Source organism: Sceloporus undulatus, chromosome 2 (assembly GCF_019175285.1).
Source record: "Sceloporus undulatus isolate JIND9_A2432 ecotype Alabama chromosome 2, SceUnd_v1.1, whole genome shotgun sequence".
Classification (NCBI taxonomy): Eukaryota; Metazoa; Chordata; class Lepidosauria; order Squamata; family Phrynosomatidae; genus Sceloporus; species Sceloporus undulatus.
In genome coordinates, this window is record NC_056523.1 from 49,118,294 (window position 1) to 49,135,172 (window position 16,879).

At 41.9% G+C, this 16,879-nt stretch overlaps 1 protein-coding gene across 5 annotated transcripts in view; it reads right to left on the reverse strand.

Annotated features, from left to right (window-relative positions):
* The window catches only part of FGD5 (FYVE, RhoGEF and PH domain containing 5), a 232,916-nt gene that overhangs the window by 50,037 nt on the left and 166,000 nt on the right, over positions 1-16,879 (reverse strand). For 4 of the 5 annotated variants that reach the window (XM_042451717.1, XM_042451716.1, XM_042451713.1 and 1 more), the window contains exons 8-10: positions 13,792-13,879; positions 5,220-5,270; positions 2,462-2,520 (exon numbers count right to left, since the gene is read on the reverse strand). In XM_042451717.1, coding sequence (XP_042307651.1) covers positions 2,462-2,520; positions 5,220-5,270; positions 13,792-13,879 — 198 coding nt within the window. The remainder of the gene's footprint in view (positions 1-2,461; positions 2,521-5,219; positions 5,271-13,791; positions 13,880-16,879) is intronic. The other variant, XM_042451714.1, reaches the window with a different exon arrangement.

Sequence of the window (16,879 nt, forward strand, 5' to 3'; positions counted from 1 at the left end):
AAAGTGCATTTTTGAGGTAATATATAAACCCCATTATTCCTTTTCCATCACAGTGGCCAGCCTGTGGAAGATGGTGAGACCATAGCTCAACATATCTGGAGGGTACAAGGTTGGAGAAATAGGGTTTAAACGATAAAAATTTCCAAATATTTATTCATTTTCTGCTTACAAAGTGAAGTGTGGACTTCAGATCTTTATTGACTGAGGTTCCTCAGAAGCACTTTTCACTGGCACCATTACCAGTTCTCCTGCTGACCTGTTGGGCCTTTTATTGCTATTTACCATATAAAGGTTAAACAGGTAACACTCTTCCCTGTCTGCTTTTCCTGACATTTCTGAGTGTCAGCCTCATGCTACATCAGGGTTGGGCATCTGTGTCCCTTCAGATTCCTATTTACTTTTGGGAAGACATGCTAGAGCTGATGGGAGCTACAGGACAACAACATCTACAGGGCCACAGATGCCTAGCCCTGTGCTAACAGCATAAGAACAGAATCAGAGAGAGAGAAAAGAAGCAACAAAGGTGGAAATAAATCTCCCTGTAGATCATGTTCTCCCTTCAGCAGTGGGCAAGTGCCTACAGACTTTGAAGTTGCTGTCTTTTTTTTCCACACAGAAAATATTATTGAAACCTGCACAGTGGAAGAAAATGTTGGCTGCACTTAGTTTTGGCACATGTTTCAGAGCCATGAATTAAAAATTCCACAATCAGAGGGTCCCAGCTGTGTGGAAGTGCAGGACATTCTTGGCTCTGTTTTAAGCAGCTGCTTTAAGTTTCCATCTGAATAAAGCACATGGCTTTCAGTTTTAAAAGGTGAAAGTTTATTTCCTCTACACAGCCATGACAATCCTAAATTGTGCCAGAAAAAAAAGGTGAGCCATATCTAACCACTAAACAGATGCTGTTGGGTGAATGAATCTGCCTTGCTGACTCTTGCCATGTTACTCTTCCTAGATAACAAAATCCCTTACAGTCACGTGTAGGAACAGGTAAATTAGTATTCCAGCCCCTATCATGTGGCTCTACAGAAAATTTTGAAACCTGTCATTTTTCTGCCAAAAAGTCAGAGTCGAAAAGTGTTTTTGTGTCTTTCATGAACATCTGTAAGAGCACTGGAAAAGCATGGAAGTCTAAGATTGTCTATAGCAGTGGAGCTCAAACTTTGATTCTCCTACTGTTCTGGCCAGCACTGGCCAAGTTGGCTGGGGTTTCTGGGAGTTTAAGTACAAAACACCTGGAGAATGAAAGTTTGAGAACTACTTGTTCATATGTTCTTGCAAGAATTGCATTTCAGGATGTAGGACAATGAGTGTTATCAAGTTGGACTTTCAGAGGCAGCAAAAAGTAAAGTGTATGTGTGTATGTTGGGGGTGGTGTCATTTCTTCCTGGTCCTGACATTAGGTCCTGTTCACTACCTACTGTGCAAGACTGCAATTGTGCTGGCAGGGTGATTTTGCTCCAGGGTTTAATCTAAACTTTAAAGCAAATATCCAAAGTGCTGAATACTATCCCCCAATCAGATTTACAATCTGGATGGCTCCATCAAAGGACAAATGATGCCACTCTCCAGACTGGCATAGCTGAAAGATGTTGTCCTGGGGTTTCTTGGGGAAACTGATGGATCCAGGGGATGCAAGCCCTCCTCTGGCATCACTTCAGGGAGCATGGCAAGTGGTAAAATGAACTGTGGTTTTTGGAGCATACATGCCTCTTCTTATAATGGTGGAGCTCCTCAGCAACCAATGGAAAGATGCCCAACCACTGACAGCAAGGCCATCTGGAAGTTTAGGGATGCTATTTCTCAGCATGTTAATTAACGTATTTTGAGAAACTCAGGCTTATATCGTATTTTGAATGCTTCACTCCTTTCAGAAGCCTATGAGGTTAGTTTATACAAATTTTATCATTTATTTCCAACCTAGCAAAATACATCAAAATAATACTGAATTTATATTTACAGAAACGGGGATTAATTGGGAACTAAATAATTAGATAATATTTATTTAGGCAGGCCTCTGCCTCTTGAATTCATGAGGCAGAAAGGTCTTTTAATGGTATGTGCTGTTGCCAGCTTTGGTTAGTACTTGGATGGGAAACCTCTACTGAATATCACGTGCTGTAGGCTATATTTCAGAGTAAGGAACTGACAAACCACCTCTGAGTATGCTTTGCTTAAGAAAAAATGCAAGATAACTTGTAGGCACATGCATGCACAGAGACTATGCTTTTATCTTTTTTATTATTGTTTTAAGTGTATATTTTAAACTGTTTTAACTTTACATTTTAAACTGTTTTAACTTTGTGGTTTGAATAGAATTGTTTGTTTAATCATTTTTTACTTCTGTACAATAGGATTTTAGCTGTATTTTGTTTTAACTTTTTCTAAATCATCATGGATCTCATACTGGAAGAAAGGCAAGATATAAATAAAATAAAATATAAATTAAGTTAATACTTACCCCTTGGTGCATGCTGTCATTGGCTCGGTCTGCAACTTCAGTGACAATCAACAGGGCAGCTATAGTGGGGAGCAACAAAACAGAAAGTCTTAAGTGGAAGTAAAAGAAAAGACTTAGAGGTGGGAAACAATTTAAACTGCTTATTACTAAACATTTTTAATGGATGAGGATTCAAATTTCTGCTCATCTACATGAGTCTTCACACTTTGGGCAAGTCAATGTCTCTCAGCTTCATTTCTCCAAAATGAAAAATGTATCTGTTCCTACTGTCACAGAACTAGAGTAACAAAGGATGAAACAAATTTTTTCATGTTAATTTAAGTCACATTATTGCATAGAATCGTAGAGTTGGAAGAGACCGCAAGGGCCATCCAGTCCAGCCCCCTGCCATGCAGGAAATCTCAATCAAAGCATATCTGACAGATGGCCATCCAGCCTCTGCTTAAAGACCTCCAAAGAAGGAGACTCCACTAAACATCATTCATATATATATATATATATATATATATATATATATATATATTTTTTCAGGCTGTGGGGGGAGTACAAACCTATAACATATGTCCTCTCCCACTTCACATACCAAGATTATAATGCGTACTTTGTGAATAATGAAATAAATGTTTCTGTTTTAATTCTGATTTCTATTTTCTATGTTTCTGATACCATGATACCACACTGGGGCATTTTGTGTGACATAAACATGGCAATAGTGTGTGTGTGTGTGTGTGCGTGCGTGATATACCAGACATGTACTCACACAGTTCTGAATGTGTAAATCCTACCAGCAGCACTAGCATCTACTTCCCCTGGGAATTTACAGAGCCACCCCTTTGGAAATCACTAGAATGAATTGTTAAATGAAGCAGAAATCCATAGATTTAGTTTTATGAGACTTTGAGCCTTCTTTGTCAGAGAGCTCTGGTACCACAATAAACAACAATTCCTAGGATTCCCTAGTACTGAGCCAGGCCAGTTAAAGTGGTCTCAAACTGGATTATTTATGCAGTGTGTTTCAGACCAAAGAAGTACAAAATTGTCTTTCAGACGTGAGTCACAGTTTAATTGCACAGAAAAACACACTCTTCCTATCATTGCCAGCTCATGGTCTGAAGAAGGATGGAGTATCCTCCCACAGCAGCAGTTTTAGCCATTCCTTTGCTCAGACCATAGTTTACCACAGCCTACCATAGCCTACCAACTGAATGTACTGTGAATTATTCCAATACTGCTTGTGATTAGCTGCTTAAAATCATGTAACAGGTAAAACAGATTTTCAAATCAGTGTCGTCATCCTTCTTCTCCACAAGAGTGATCTTAGCTTCATTCCTTTCTCTTTCTCTCTCATAACAGGATTGCAGCTGGAGAGGTAAAAAGTGCTTATTCTCTGCACCACCCAGGCTTAGTCCCTGCATGTAATGAGAGATTTTGTTGATAACCTCAGCTAATCTAGCAGTTTATTTAACAACTTAACGCGCAGAACATTGTGGTTGCTTCCTACTGTTGAAACTACACATTTTGGAACCTTTTCAGATTGTAATATGGATCCAGATTGACATCTCTTGCAGACTATACTTATAATATGTTCACATTAAGACCTTTCGCCCCCAGCAATACACTTATGTTGCAAATCATATAGAGAGAATAAATCTCACTGAAGCCAAAGAAACTTATATCAGATAGTTAGTTAGCTAGCTAGCTAGCTAGCTAGATAGATAGATATGCAAATCATTGCATAATTAGTTTGCATTTCTATATGCACTTAATTTGTAAGCCCCAGTAATCATAGTGGGACTTGCTTCTGAGTAAAACATAAATGGAATTGTGTTGTCGCTGTGCAACGTAAATTAGTTTTATTGCATTTTGTGTGTCCTATTCCCAGGTAAGTGAATGTACAATTACAGGTTAATATACACAGTCAGTCCCCATACACAAATACTTTAGCCTCAACTGGACTCCTCCCCCACCTAGAAAAGGATAACAGGGTAACTAAAGATGGCCCTACCATTAGGCAAAATCAGTCAGTGAAGTATAATGGTAGATGCTGGAAGGAAGCAGAAAGATGTTGGAAGAGAGAGATGTCTGTTCTCATGTGCTCTGCTTACAACTACACTACTGCCTTTAGGTACAGTGGGGGAACTGCCTTGTCATCATGGCCAAGAAAAGTTCCAACAACCAGTCCAATTTGTTATTGGACATGAAGCAGAAGGGAGTCCTGTCTTGGTCTTCCCCAGGTAGCAAAACATCATGAGATGACCCTGGCTGAGGGCCAGCATACCTGTGAAGAACTGTGCAAATGAGATGCCAAGCCACATGAAATCTTTTATAGGAAAATCCTTATCAAAGGCCTTGTATTCCATTTAAATTGGAGCCCACTCAACAGGCAGCTTCTGACCATTAGGATATAGCCAAGATATTCATTAGTGTCACTACCTAACATTCAAAATGGTATCACTTCTTCTGATCTAAGAAGTATATTGGGTAACCATCAGATTTTGGCACAGCACACACTATTTATTCTGGATATCCAATATTTCATATTTTGGGAACAACAAGAACTTAAAATTTGGAAAATAGTAAGTTTTTGATCAGTAGTTTCAGCCCAAAACAACACAGAGATGTAATTTATTCTTAAAGCAAGCTGAGATCTCAGTACAGTGATGCTGTTTATTCATAAACTGTTTTCTGGAAGAGTCAAGCCACTGACTATTCATCTGGCAAAATAAATATTTTTCTTATTATTTTTATTTCAAATTACCTTGAGTGTCTTCATATTCAGCAGAATCAGGGCAAAGGTTATTCAAGTAATCTGTATGAGAATAATCAGAATAAATATGGAATAAGTTCCAGATAAGTTCTTTTTAACAGACTCATCAGTTTTATACATGATCATCTAAACAGTAAAAGGAAGGTTCAGTCCTATTGTCACTGAGAGGACATTTAACAGTTCCTGGAGTATCACACTTCCCCACCCTGCTCTAAAACCTTTCAAAAACAATTAGAATTCAGTATCAAAAATGCCACTACTTTGATTGCAGTCGAAGAGGGTAACATGAATCTCCCTAAGTACAGGAGTCAGTAGGGTGTAGTGGTTTGAGTGTTCGACTAATACTCTAGGAGATCAGAGTTTGAATCCCTTCTCAGCCATGGAAACCCACTTGAGCAAGTCACACCGTCTCAGCTTCCAAGGGAGGCAAAGACAAACCCCTTTTGAATAAATCTTGCCCAGGAGATCCCACGATAGATTTGCCTTAGGGCCACTATAAGTCAGAAAGCACACAACAACTAACAGAGCTAGACGGCCAAGGAGCTATAACAAAAGTGACAACCCTAATGCATATCCCTGCTAGCTTTGTCGTAGAAGACAGCAGCAGTAGCACCAAATTTCAACAGAAGGACAAAGACAGATTCCTCCTTAGATATCCTAAATCAATAGAAAAGCAGGATGTAAGAGAGGATCTTCTTAGTGGCTGCCCCAAGACTCTTGAACTTCCTTCCCAAGGAGACCAGATTAGCCCCTCTCTACTCTCCTTCTGTTGCCGAGCAAAACTTCCTTCCTTCCTTCCTTCCTTCCTTCCTTCCTTCTATTGCCTTTCTCCCAGTGCAGAACTCCCTGGACTTTCCAACAGGCTTTTAAATTAGAAAGTTTTTGAGGAATGGGCCGAGAGTGGTGTATTGTTTTTGACCAAACCGTTTAAAAGTATTTTATAGCTTAAATAGTATTATATCTTTTTAAGTATTGTTTTAAATCATGTTGATAGCTTAATTCTATTTTAATGTCCACCTTTTTATGTATTTAGTTGCATCATTTTTTAAATTATAAGTTGTTTTGAGTCCCAATTTTGGCTCATCATCATCATCAATCATCATCATTGGCCATAAATAGATACAGTCCTTTATATAATTGCAGAGGAACAAAAAACATGGCTTTCCATATTTTCCCTGCATATTTAAGATAGTGGAGCTGAAACAGTTGATTCAATCAGTAAGAAGTCAGTTTTATGGTAAAAAAAAAAAAAGAAAGAAAGAAAATAAATTAAAAAGGAACATGATTTTTAACTATAGAATTTCAAATTACCTGAGAGATGGGAATGCTCCCCTGGTTTCTCTTTAATTACAGTGTAGTTTTGTTAAACTCAGAGGAAAAGCTACAATGATGGATTAGATACAGATAAACATAAAGCGATTCCCAAAAGAACTATGTTTAACTGGGAATAGCCATGTTTAATCGTTCTCTATATGGAATTTGATAAAAGATTACACCTACTCTGAATTAACTAATATGACCTGTGACTCATATAACTACATAGAGGCTGAGGGGGGACAATGTTATTTGTGGACCTCTTTGGACAAAGGGAAGAACTTTTGCAATAACAATTTTCAATATCTGCGTAGGCTAGACACAAAAGTTGTCTCTGGTGGCAGGCCATTGCTTATCCCTGCCTGATGAATCATTGTGGTCTGCAATAATTTCTCCCAAATGTATAGGGGAAGTCAGAAATACTGCAGCTGTAGTGCTTTGGCAGGTCATCCTAAATCTATCCTACAATGTATTTTATTATTCTTTGTTAGTAATACAAATTAAAGCAACAGTGCTGGGAATGATAACACTATCATGAGATATGATGAGATGCTCCTTTAAGGGAGATGGAAGAAGGAAGGGGGTCAGTGAAAGTCCTTTCAGGAACAGTTGCCTCTCTATTAGAAAAATGTGGTTTTAGGCAAGACAATGTGGTTAATTACACAATGTGTATAATTCCACTCTCATACAGGAGCAACCAGCTTCTACTCGAGAAAACTGAAGATGAAAGAATCTATTTTCCAGAGGCATGTGTAAAACTGTGTCGACGAAGGAGAGGAGAGCCCAAACACTTTATACAAGATGAGTCCTGCTGCCTACATCAAACCAAAGTTGTATCTAATTTAACATCCTGTTTCCCTCAGTGGTCCAACAGATATCCACAGAAAGCCCACAAATAATGCATCTACACTGCAGAAATAATGCAGTTTGACACCATTTTAACTGGCTCAATGCTATGGAATGCTAGGATTTGTAGTTTGGTGAGATATTTAGCCTTCTCCAGCTTTTGTGCCACAACAAACTACAAATCCCAGGATTTCATAGTACAGTATTTTTAAATTTTATATATGTCTCCTGCCTTCCTTCTGGTATTGGGATAATATTGAGCCATGGCAGTTAAAGCATTGTCAAACTGCATTGATTCTGCAGTGTAGATGCATCCAAAGACATGTGTGCCAACAGCTCTTTCCTGTTACTATTCTCCAGCAACTTGCTTTCATAGGCATCTGATCCTGCTGGTACTAAATTGCTACTATTAGGGGTCGCTTCCACTGGGAAAAGCTTCGAATCCTGATTCGATGTATGTGCCCCTAGTTCCCACTGGAAATCAATCCCAATCCTCATTGGATTGATTCCAGAGGAAAAAACGCGGGGCAAATGCCAAAAACTGGGCTTTTTTGGTGGTTCTTTTGGCAAAAATCGATTCTGATGTGATTCCTAACAGTGGGAACGTCAGATCAGAATCACTTTTTTTTTAAAGGGGGAGGGACAAATAGCAGGGGTGTGTGTGTTGTACATCCCCAGAGATGTTACACCCCCCCCATAACACCTTTTTGGGACTTTTTTTAAAAAACAAATAAAACTAAGCACAAAAGCGTTAGATTGATAAAGCAACTACTTGTAGAAACAGGTAGCTGATAAGCCATTCTAGTGATTTTGCGATTAGTTGTTTTTTTTAAAAAAAGTCTCCCCCCATCCTCCTCTTTCTCCTCTCCCCCCCCCCCCTCCCCCCTTCTTTGGAGCCCCCCCCCCCCCCCCCCGGCCTTGCCTCTGTCCTCCTCCTCTCCATTAGGTGGTGATATAGGCAGGGGAAGGATGGAGGGAGGGACCAGGAGAGCTGGTGGCGGGTGCCATCTCTGCCCTCCAGGGTGGCTCCTCCTCCTCTGAGCCACCCACATCCCTTGGGCAAGTCACACTCTCTCAGCCTCAGACCGAACCAGGGAAGGAGCCAAGGCAAGTTCAGAAGGGGCTATAGGTGGGCCCGGGGGAGGGAGCACGGAGGCCAGGGGAGAGGCCAAGGCCAGGCCGGAGAGCAGGTGGGGACAAAGGTCCATGCCAAAAAACAGTGATTCCAAAAGATCCCCATTCTTATGTGGACAAGGGACCTTTTGGAATCAATTTGGCATAACAGAGCAGAGCCGGATCAAGATTAAGATCTTTCAGTAAGTGGGAATGAGGCCTTACAGTGGTCACTGATAGCTTTGTCTTCCACATATGTGTCTCATCTCCTTTTAAAGCCATCTAAGCTGATGGGTTCATCACTCCTTTGCAAGTGGTAGACAAAGCAGATGTTAATCTACTGCTTACTTTGATTTTATTGTATATTGCTTAGAATTATTTTAGCGATATTGTAATCATGTAATGTTGTTATTTGATTGTACACCACTTGGCAGGTTTTTATTCTCCCGCCTCCCTTACTTTATTTGACCTTTGCTATGTAAAGTGCTGTGCAAACTTTACAGCGTTCTATAAATAAATATTAACAACAACAACAACAACAAAGTCACCCTGCCTCTAAAAGTAGAGGGGATATATATCTATCATGGTAATTGCCCATGTCTGAACTCATACCATCATTGAGAAGTCTGATTTAGCTACGGCGGCACATACCTTAGTAACATTCTGGCTGGATTACTTTAACATGCTCTACATGGGGCTGCCTTTGAAGAGTGTTCAAAAACTTCAGCTGGTACAAAGTGCTGCAGTCAGATTGCTTACAGATGGCATGATTCCTTTGTTGCAACAGCTCCATTGGCTGCCCATCTGCTTCCAGGCACAAGTGCTAGTTTTCAGTTATAGGGTTCAGGACCACAATTTCCCTTACGCACCTGCCCATGTTTTGTGATCTGCTGGGGTGGCCCTTCTCTCTGTCCCACCACCCCCACAAGTACATCTCATGGGAACATGGGAGAGGGTCTTCTCAGTAGTTGCGCCCAGAGTTGGGAAAGCCCTTGTCAGAAAGTTTAAGACTTCCACTGTCTTTACTCTGTCTGTAAACAGCTAAAGACATTTCTGTTTTGACAGGCCTTTGTGGACAGATTGTTTGAATGGGATGTTCCTTGTACAATGTGCTGGATTTTCTATTTGCTATTTTTGATGTGCTGTAATGCTTATATGGTTTATGTTTTTAACTGTTTTTAAATTTTTTGATAGTTTAATCACTTTTTAACGTTTGTATTTTGTGAATTTTTAACCACATTTTCTCATCTGCTGTAAACCACCTTGAGAGACCCATTGTGGTGTGATGTTTGAACACTGGACTACTACTCTGGAGATCAGGGTTCAGTTCCCAATTCAGCCATGGAAGCATCTATAGATGACCTTGGGCAAGTCACACACTCTCACCTCCAGAAAACCAAGTCACACACTCTCACCTCCTGAGGGTTGGCATAAACTGGAAATAACTTCAAGGTACACAACAACAACAAGCAACCTTGACTCTCAAACTGGGGAAAAGGCAGGATATTAATAACAATAACAAAAGCAATAACAATATCTGGTACTGTTACTGTCTGATATCTTGAGTGACAGTTCCAACTTACCCAATCCTCTTTAAACGCCACCTAAATTAGCAATCATTTTGTGGAAGCAAACTCCACAGAGGAATTCTGTGATGCATGAAGATGAATTTCTCTTTATTTCCCACCATGTAGCTTCAGTGGATGACCTCAAGTTCAAATATTTTGAGAGAGGGATAACATGAGAGATGATATTTTTGAAGTGCTGTGTGTAATATGTCTCTTGAGTTTTGAGCCCTTCCCATTTCCCCAGAGATGGCAAAGTTACTTTTTGGGCTTGTAACTCCCCCATACACTGGCAGGCTGTACAGAATGGCATCTTTGGCTTGCTTGAGGGCAGAGTCGGGGCAGGGCGCCTACACAACACACTCCCTGACTCTGCCCCCAGGTCAGCATGATGCCACCTGCCACAGTACACAGTGCATGTTGTCACAGCACTCATCTGGCGCTGCGTCTACATGAGGCAGTGAGCACCAAAGAAGCACCAAAAATCTGCAGTGCTGGCAGCTATGGCACCCTTTCCATGGTGGAGAAAGGAGCCGCTTTTTGCAGTTCCTTTTTGCACTGTGGAAAGGCAAGATTGGTTGCCATCACCCCGATCTGGCTCTAAAAAGGGCAGCTGCAGGCTGCCACTTAGGGGCGGTCTGTACAGCCCTTCAGTCAACATGGCCATCAGTTCATGCTTGCTTGGGGATTCTGAGAACTATAGTCCAACCCCCCACCCCAACCTCAAGCTGTGCGTTTATTTTCTTGGTAGGACTGTTCTCAATGAGAATAAACCATGATAATCATTTAACTGATAAATAAAAAGCTGCAGTGTTTAAGCATCCATGTGCCAAATGGTCTATGAATCAGCAGATTCATTCAAACTTTCTCACAGTGTGGGAGTTCTTGCTGTGATTCATTTAGCATCTTAATTTTCAGGTCTTTTAAGAGTTGCTATGGTAATAGTTTGTAAACCTGAGATCTACTCCTCCATCTTTATGCATTCCTGACAAAGGTCATGGAACGTACAACATGGATTTGGTGGACTCATAAGAAGTGCTGATTCTCCAGACAAGTCAATTCAGTGAGAGATTTAGTTATTTTCTCTGGAGGATCTAATATTTTCCAGAGCAAAATTGTGTAATAGTAAATACTTCCAATAGGATATATAATTTGGAATTTTAACAAAGAACAAAAGAATAAATAAAAAGAATAAAAATTGAACAGTATGGGTTTTTTTAAATCACAGGGAAATAATAATTTTTTTTTAAATTGCCAGACTCTGTGAATCTGATTTTATTTCATCTCAGTTTTCTCAGCTTTTGTAAGTATCTACATTTGAGACTTCAGTATTAAAATGTTATTTTTTAAAAATGTGGTTCTACTCCCTGCTTCAATGGAACTTGAGTATGGAGTTTATCACATGAATCACATGACTGAAATTGGAAGTATAATCCAGTGTCATCCTGAACTATTCTGAACTATTCTGCTTTGGTCAGGCCCCACCTAGAATATTGTGTCCAGTTCTGGGCGTCACAATTCAGAAAGGACATTGAGAAACTGGAGCGTGTCCAAAGGAGGGCGACAAAAATGGTGAAGGGTCTGGAAACCATGCCCTATGAGGAACGACTTAGGGAGCTGGGGATGTTTAGCCTGGAGAAAAGAAGGTTAAGAGGTGATATGACAGCCCTGTTTAAATATTTGAAAGGATGTCATATTGAAGAGGGAGCAAGCTTGTTTTCTGCTTCTCCAGAGAACAGGACCTGGAACAATGGATGCAAGCTACAGGAAAAGAGATTCCACCTGAACATTAGGAGGAACTTCCTGACAGTAAATGGAATGCACTCCCTCGGAGGGTGATAGAGTCTCCTTCCTTGGAGGTCTTTAAACAGAGGCTGGATGGCCATCTGTCAGGGATGCTTTGATTTGGATTTCCTGCATGGCAGGGGGTTGGACTGGATGGCCCTAGTGGTCTCTTCCAACTCTATGATTCTATGATTCTATGAACGCAGTCATGCGAATGCACTCCAAACACAATCACATGTCAATCCACAGTTAAGTAAATTCGGTGAACTAGCGAAGTCACAAACCCTTATTCCTAGGCAACTTCGCACTCAGTGCGCTATTTTTTGGTGTGATGTGCATGCCTCCTTTGGCCCTGTTTCCCCCCCAATCCAGAAGGGGGAGTTTGCCATGAAGCCTTGTTGCAATTCCGCTTCAATTTTGCTTCCGCTTGTCCTTCAGCATTGCTGAGGGGGGGCTGCTGCCTGCTAATTAAGAGGTATGGACCGGGAGCTATTAGATAACCATTGTATTCATGTTTTAATGTGACAAGAGTGAATATATCCTTGTTTTAACGTGAATAGAGCATGTTCTTTCAACCATTCTTCCCATCCCCCCCCAACCTCTTTTGTAAATTGTGGGTTCCTTGGTTCCTCTCTCTCACTCGCCTAAATATGCTATGCTCCAGTCATCTGGAGTTTCACTGAGCATGTGCAAGGGTGCCAATTTGCAATTAAGAACCCACCGATGTGATGTCTTACTTTGCACAGAATCTGGGTAGCGTTCGGGGAGGCCATTACATAGAATTTAAGGTGTGATAAGTAATCACGTAATGGCGTGAATTTTCAAACTGACCTCACTATCTTTCGAAATTGAGAGCCTCCCGTCCCTTGTGATATCTCCTATATTATTTGCACATTTTTTCCATTTCCATATACACTTGAAAAGGAATGCATTGTTGTTGCTGTTGTTGTTGTTGTTGCTGTTGTGTGCCTTCAAATCATTCTCTGACTTATGGCAACCCCAATGGGAACCCATCATGAGTTTCTTGTTGGATTTGGGGTTTTGAGGGTTTTTGTTTTGTTTTGTTTTTGTTTTGCAAGATTAGTTCAGAGGTGGTTTGCCGGTGCCTTCCTCTAGGGCTAAGGGAGTGTGATTTGGCCAAGATCACCCAGTGAGTTTCCACAATTGAGCGGGAACTGGACCCCTGGTCTCCAGAGTCCTAGTTTAACACTCAGACCACTAACCATGCTGGCTGTAAGCCTACAAGCACCCAGGATTCCCAGATAGTCTCCAATCCAAGTACTAATTGTGCTATATACTTCAGATTTCCCGCCAATTGTTATTTTGCTTCACCTAATGCTGTGAGTCACATGCCACATGCAGTCTTCACTGTTTGAGAACTAATTACGTTTACCCATATTCTACAAGATTTGTTGTTAAGGTTTTTTTATTTATGGCAGCCCTAATGCAAATTATCATGGGGTTTTCTTGGCAAGATTTGTTCAGAGGGGGCTATCCTTTGCCTTCCTCTGAGGCTGAGAGAGTGTGACTCGCCCAAGGGTTTCTAGTGGGTTTCCATGGCTGAGCAGGAACTTTAACCCTGGTCTCCCAGTTCTAGTTTGGCACTGAAGCCATGATACCATGCTGGCTTAATCTGTGACATAAGGCCCTTCTTAAAAAAAAAACCAACAGATCACAGTCCCGCTCTATCTCTACCACCATGAAACATCTCCCCTTCTTCTTGGTCCTTGTCTCCATCCATCTCAACACCTATTACTTTCTCTCTTCTTCCTCTCAACAAATCTTTTATAGAAGAAAACAAAAGTCACTTTAAAGCAGTGGCGGTGTAAGGAGGGGAGGGACTAGGTTCAATTCAAGGACAGCTGATATAGCCTGAGCACAAAGCGAAAGAGCTAAAGACTCTCTTGTTTTGCAGGTGTGAAGTTTTATGTCTTGCTGACCTGTGAGTAGCACATGGTACTGGAATATGCGCTGCACCACTTTCAAGAGCTGATGTTTCACATTCAAGATATTGCCATCACGAAACTGCTGTCCTCAAGAGAAAGGGGAGAAAGAGAGTAAATGTCAGAACTTGGACATCCATAACCAGAAAACAATCAATAATATGACTAGTTTCACAATGTTGGCAGTAGACATTTTGAAAAAAATTGACACAGTGGCAGCATTGATATCCTCCCACCGCTGCCTACTAGCACATGGTAATTTCTAAAAGGGATGACCAGACCTATCAGATCCATTTCCATGTACTTCCTTCTTTACCCACCTCCAAGTCCACACTCCATCAGTTCTCTGTGGATTTTTACAATGGAAAAAAACCCCTCTATGTATTTTGTGCATGTTTATTAATAATAAATAAATAATAAAAATTTTATTTATATACCGCCCTTCTATATAACCAGGGCGGTGTACAACATCTTAAAGAATACAAAATTACAAATAAACAAAGCAAATACAGATACATTAAAAACAATTAAAACAATTCCAGCCAGCTTGCCACTGCTGATGTAGGGGTGGGGAAAGCTAGTTGGGGCCTATATCGGGGAATGCAAGATTAAACAGAAAGGTCTTCAGCCCCTTTTTGAACTGGGCTAGGGAGGTGGCCGAGCGGAGCTCGTTGGGCAGAGAATTCCAGAGGGTCGGGGCCGAGATGGTAAAAGACCTCCTGGACATGGAGACAAGTCTGGCCCCTGGAACCCTCAATAACTGCTGCCCAGATGTTCTGAGTGTGCGGGGCGGATTGTATGGAGAGAGGCGGTCCTCAAGGTATCCTGGGCCCAAGCCATTTAGGGCTTTATAGGTAATAACCAACACCTTGTATTGCACCCGGAAGCGAATAGGCAGCCAGTGCAGTTCTTTAAGCACTGGTGTTATGTGACTGGCTCTGGGTGTATCAGTAACCAGTCTGGCTGCCATATTCTGCACTAATTGTAGCTTCCGGGTATGGTACAAGGGTTGCCCCATGTAGAGCGCATTGCAGAAGTCCAAGCGAGAGGTTACCAGAGCATGTACTACAGTTTCAAGGTCCCTCTGGCCCAGGTAGGGACGCAGCTGGCATATCAGCCGAAGCTGATAACAGGTACTCCTGACCGTCGCATCCACCTGTGATGTAAGGTGGAGCGACGAGTCAAGGAGCACCCCCAGACTGCGTACAGTGTCCTTCACAGGAAGCGTGATCCCGTTCAGGACAGGTGGAATCACCGCCATCCCCGGGCCAGGGGAACCTATCACGAGCACCTCCGTTTTCTCTGGATTCAGACTGAGTCGGTTTTCCCTCATCCAGTCCATTACCGACTCCAGACAAGCCACAAGAGGAGAGATGCCATCCCCAGTCACTGCATCAGTCGGAGACATAGAGAAAACTATTTGGGTGTCATCAGCGTACTGATAACCCCACGTCCCATGTCTCCGGATGATCTCTCCCAACGGTTTCATGTAAATGTTAAAGAGCATGGGAGACAGAATGGCTCCTTGAGGGACCCCAGATATAAGGGCCCTCTTATCGGAGCACACGTTTCCCAGCTGCACCATCTGGAACCTCCCAGAGAGGTAGGATCGGAACCATTGAAGCGCAGTGCCCCCGATTCCCATCTCTGCTAGGCGATCCAGAAGGATACCATGGTCTATGGTATCGAAAGCCGCTGAGATGTCCAAGAGCACCAACAGGGACACGCTTCCCCTGTCGATGCCCAGACGGAGATCATCGACCAAGGCGACCATGGCCATCTCAACCCCGTAGCCCGCCCGAAAGCCGGTTTGAAATGGATCCGGATAATCCGTTTCGTCCAAGATCGATTGAAGCTGGATTGCAACCGCCCTCTCGATCACCTTCCCCAAAAATGGCAGTAGTGAAACTGGCCGATAATTGTTATGCATCAGGGGGTCGAGGGAGGGCTTTTTGAGCAGCGGTTTTACAATGGCCAATTTTAAGCTGGATGGAAATTGCCCATCCCTCAAAGATGTATTTATAATCCGGTGTAACAACGAAGTTACCACTGGTCCCCCTGAGCCGCTAGCCATGAGGGACAGGGATTGAGAGAGCAGGTTGTCTTCCGAACGCTTCCAAGGATCTTGTCCACATCATCGGTACTGACCAACTCAAACTGATCCAGTTTAATAGAGTCCACGGAGGCTCTAAGTGGATGGTATAATGCAGGAGTGGGTAAAGTGCAGCCCACAGATTGCATGATGCTCCCAGGGCCTTTTTGTGGCCCTTTAGAGGTATGCTTCCAAATACCCTAAAATGACCTCTGAAGACTGTGGAGGGCATTTCCACCATGTTTGGTGGCCCCTGGATACATCAGGGTTTAAGCAAAGTTTTTTTTTTTTTAAGGGGGAACCTTTTGCCTCAAAATGCTCCTAAATGCCCTCTACATTCCCAGGAAGACCTCAAAACATGCCCCTGTGCCCCCCTGGAGGGATGGGGGGGGGGGAGAAATTTGGCCTTTTGCAGGAATAGGTGCAGTGGAGGGGATGTAGCCCCCCCAAGGTCTTCTGAAGGGCCGAGAGGCCTAGCCCTCCAGTTACCCACTCATGGTGTAATGGATGTATTAATGGATACTTTATTCACTAAAGTATTTATGTGCCCATGTTTTCTTTTTGGGAATGCAGTGCAAATCTAGAAACATGTGGACATCTAATCACAAATTGCATCTGTTTCTGTTTGATCCTGGAGGTGTAGTTGAGAAGAATTAGTTTGCTTTTGTTTTTGTTTTTAAATATGAAGCAAAATTCTCACACATTCTGCTTTCAGCATGAAACTGGTAAAAAAAATAAACCAACCCTACAAATTGATGTAAAACAGTCCTATGATGATTTATGTTTGGGATGGAAGCTGATAATCAAAGCAGAGTTTAGACTCCATGAAAGTACCAATTTCAAGTGAAATGTATAAATGCACATTTTTAGTGCACTCCTAAACTGTATTTTGTTGAATGGTGTCAGATGGAAGGAATCCTACCACAGAGAGCCAGAATGATAAGCATAATGGATGGTTATCTCAAGGTAAATATCAAAGCCAAGAATTTTACC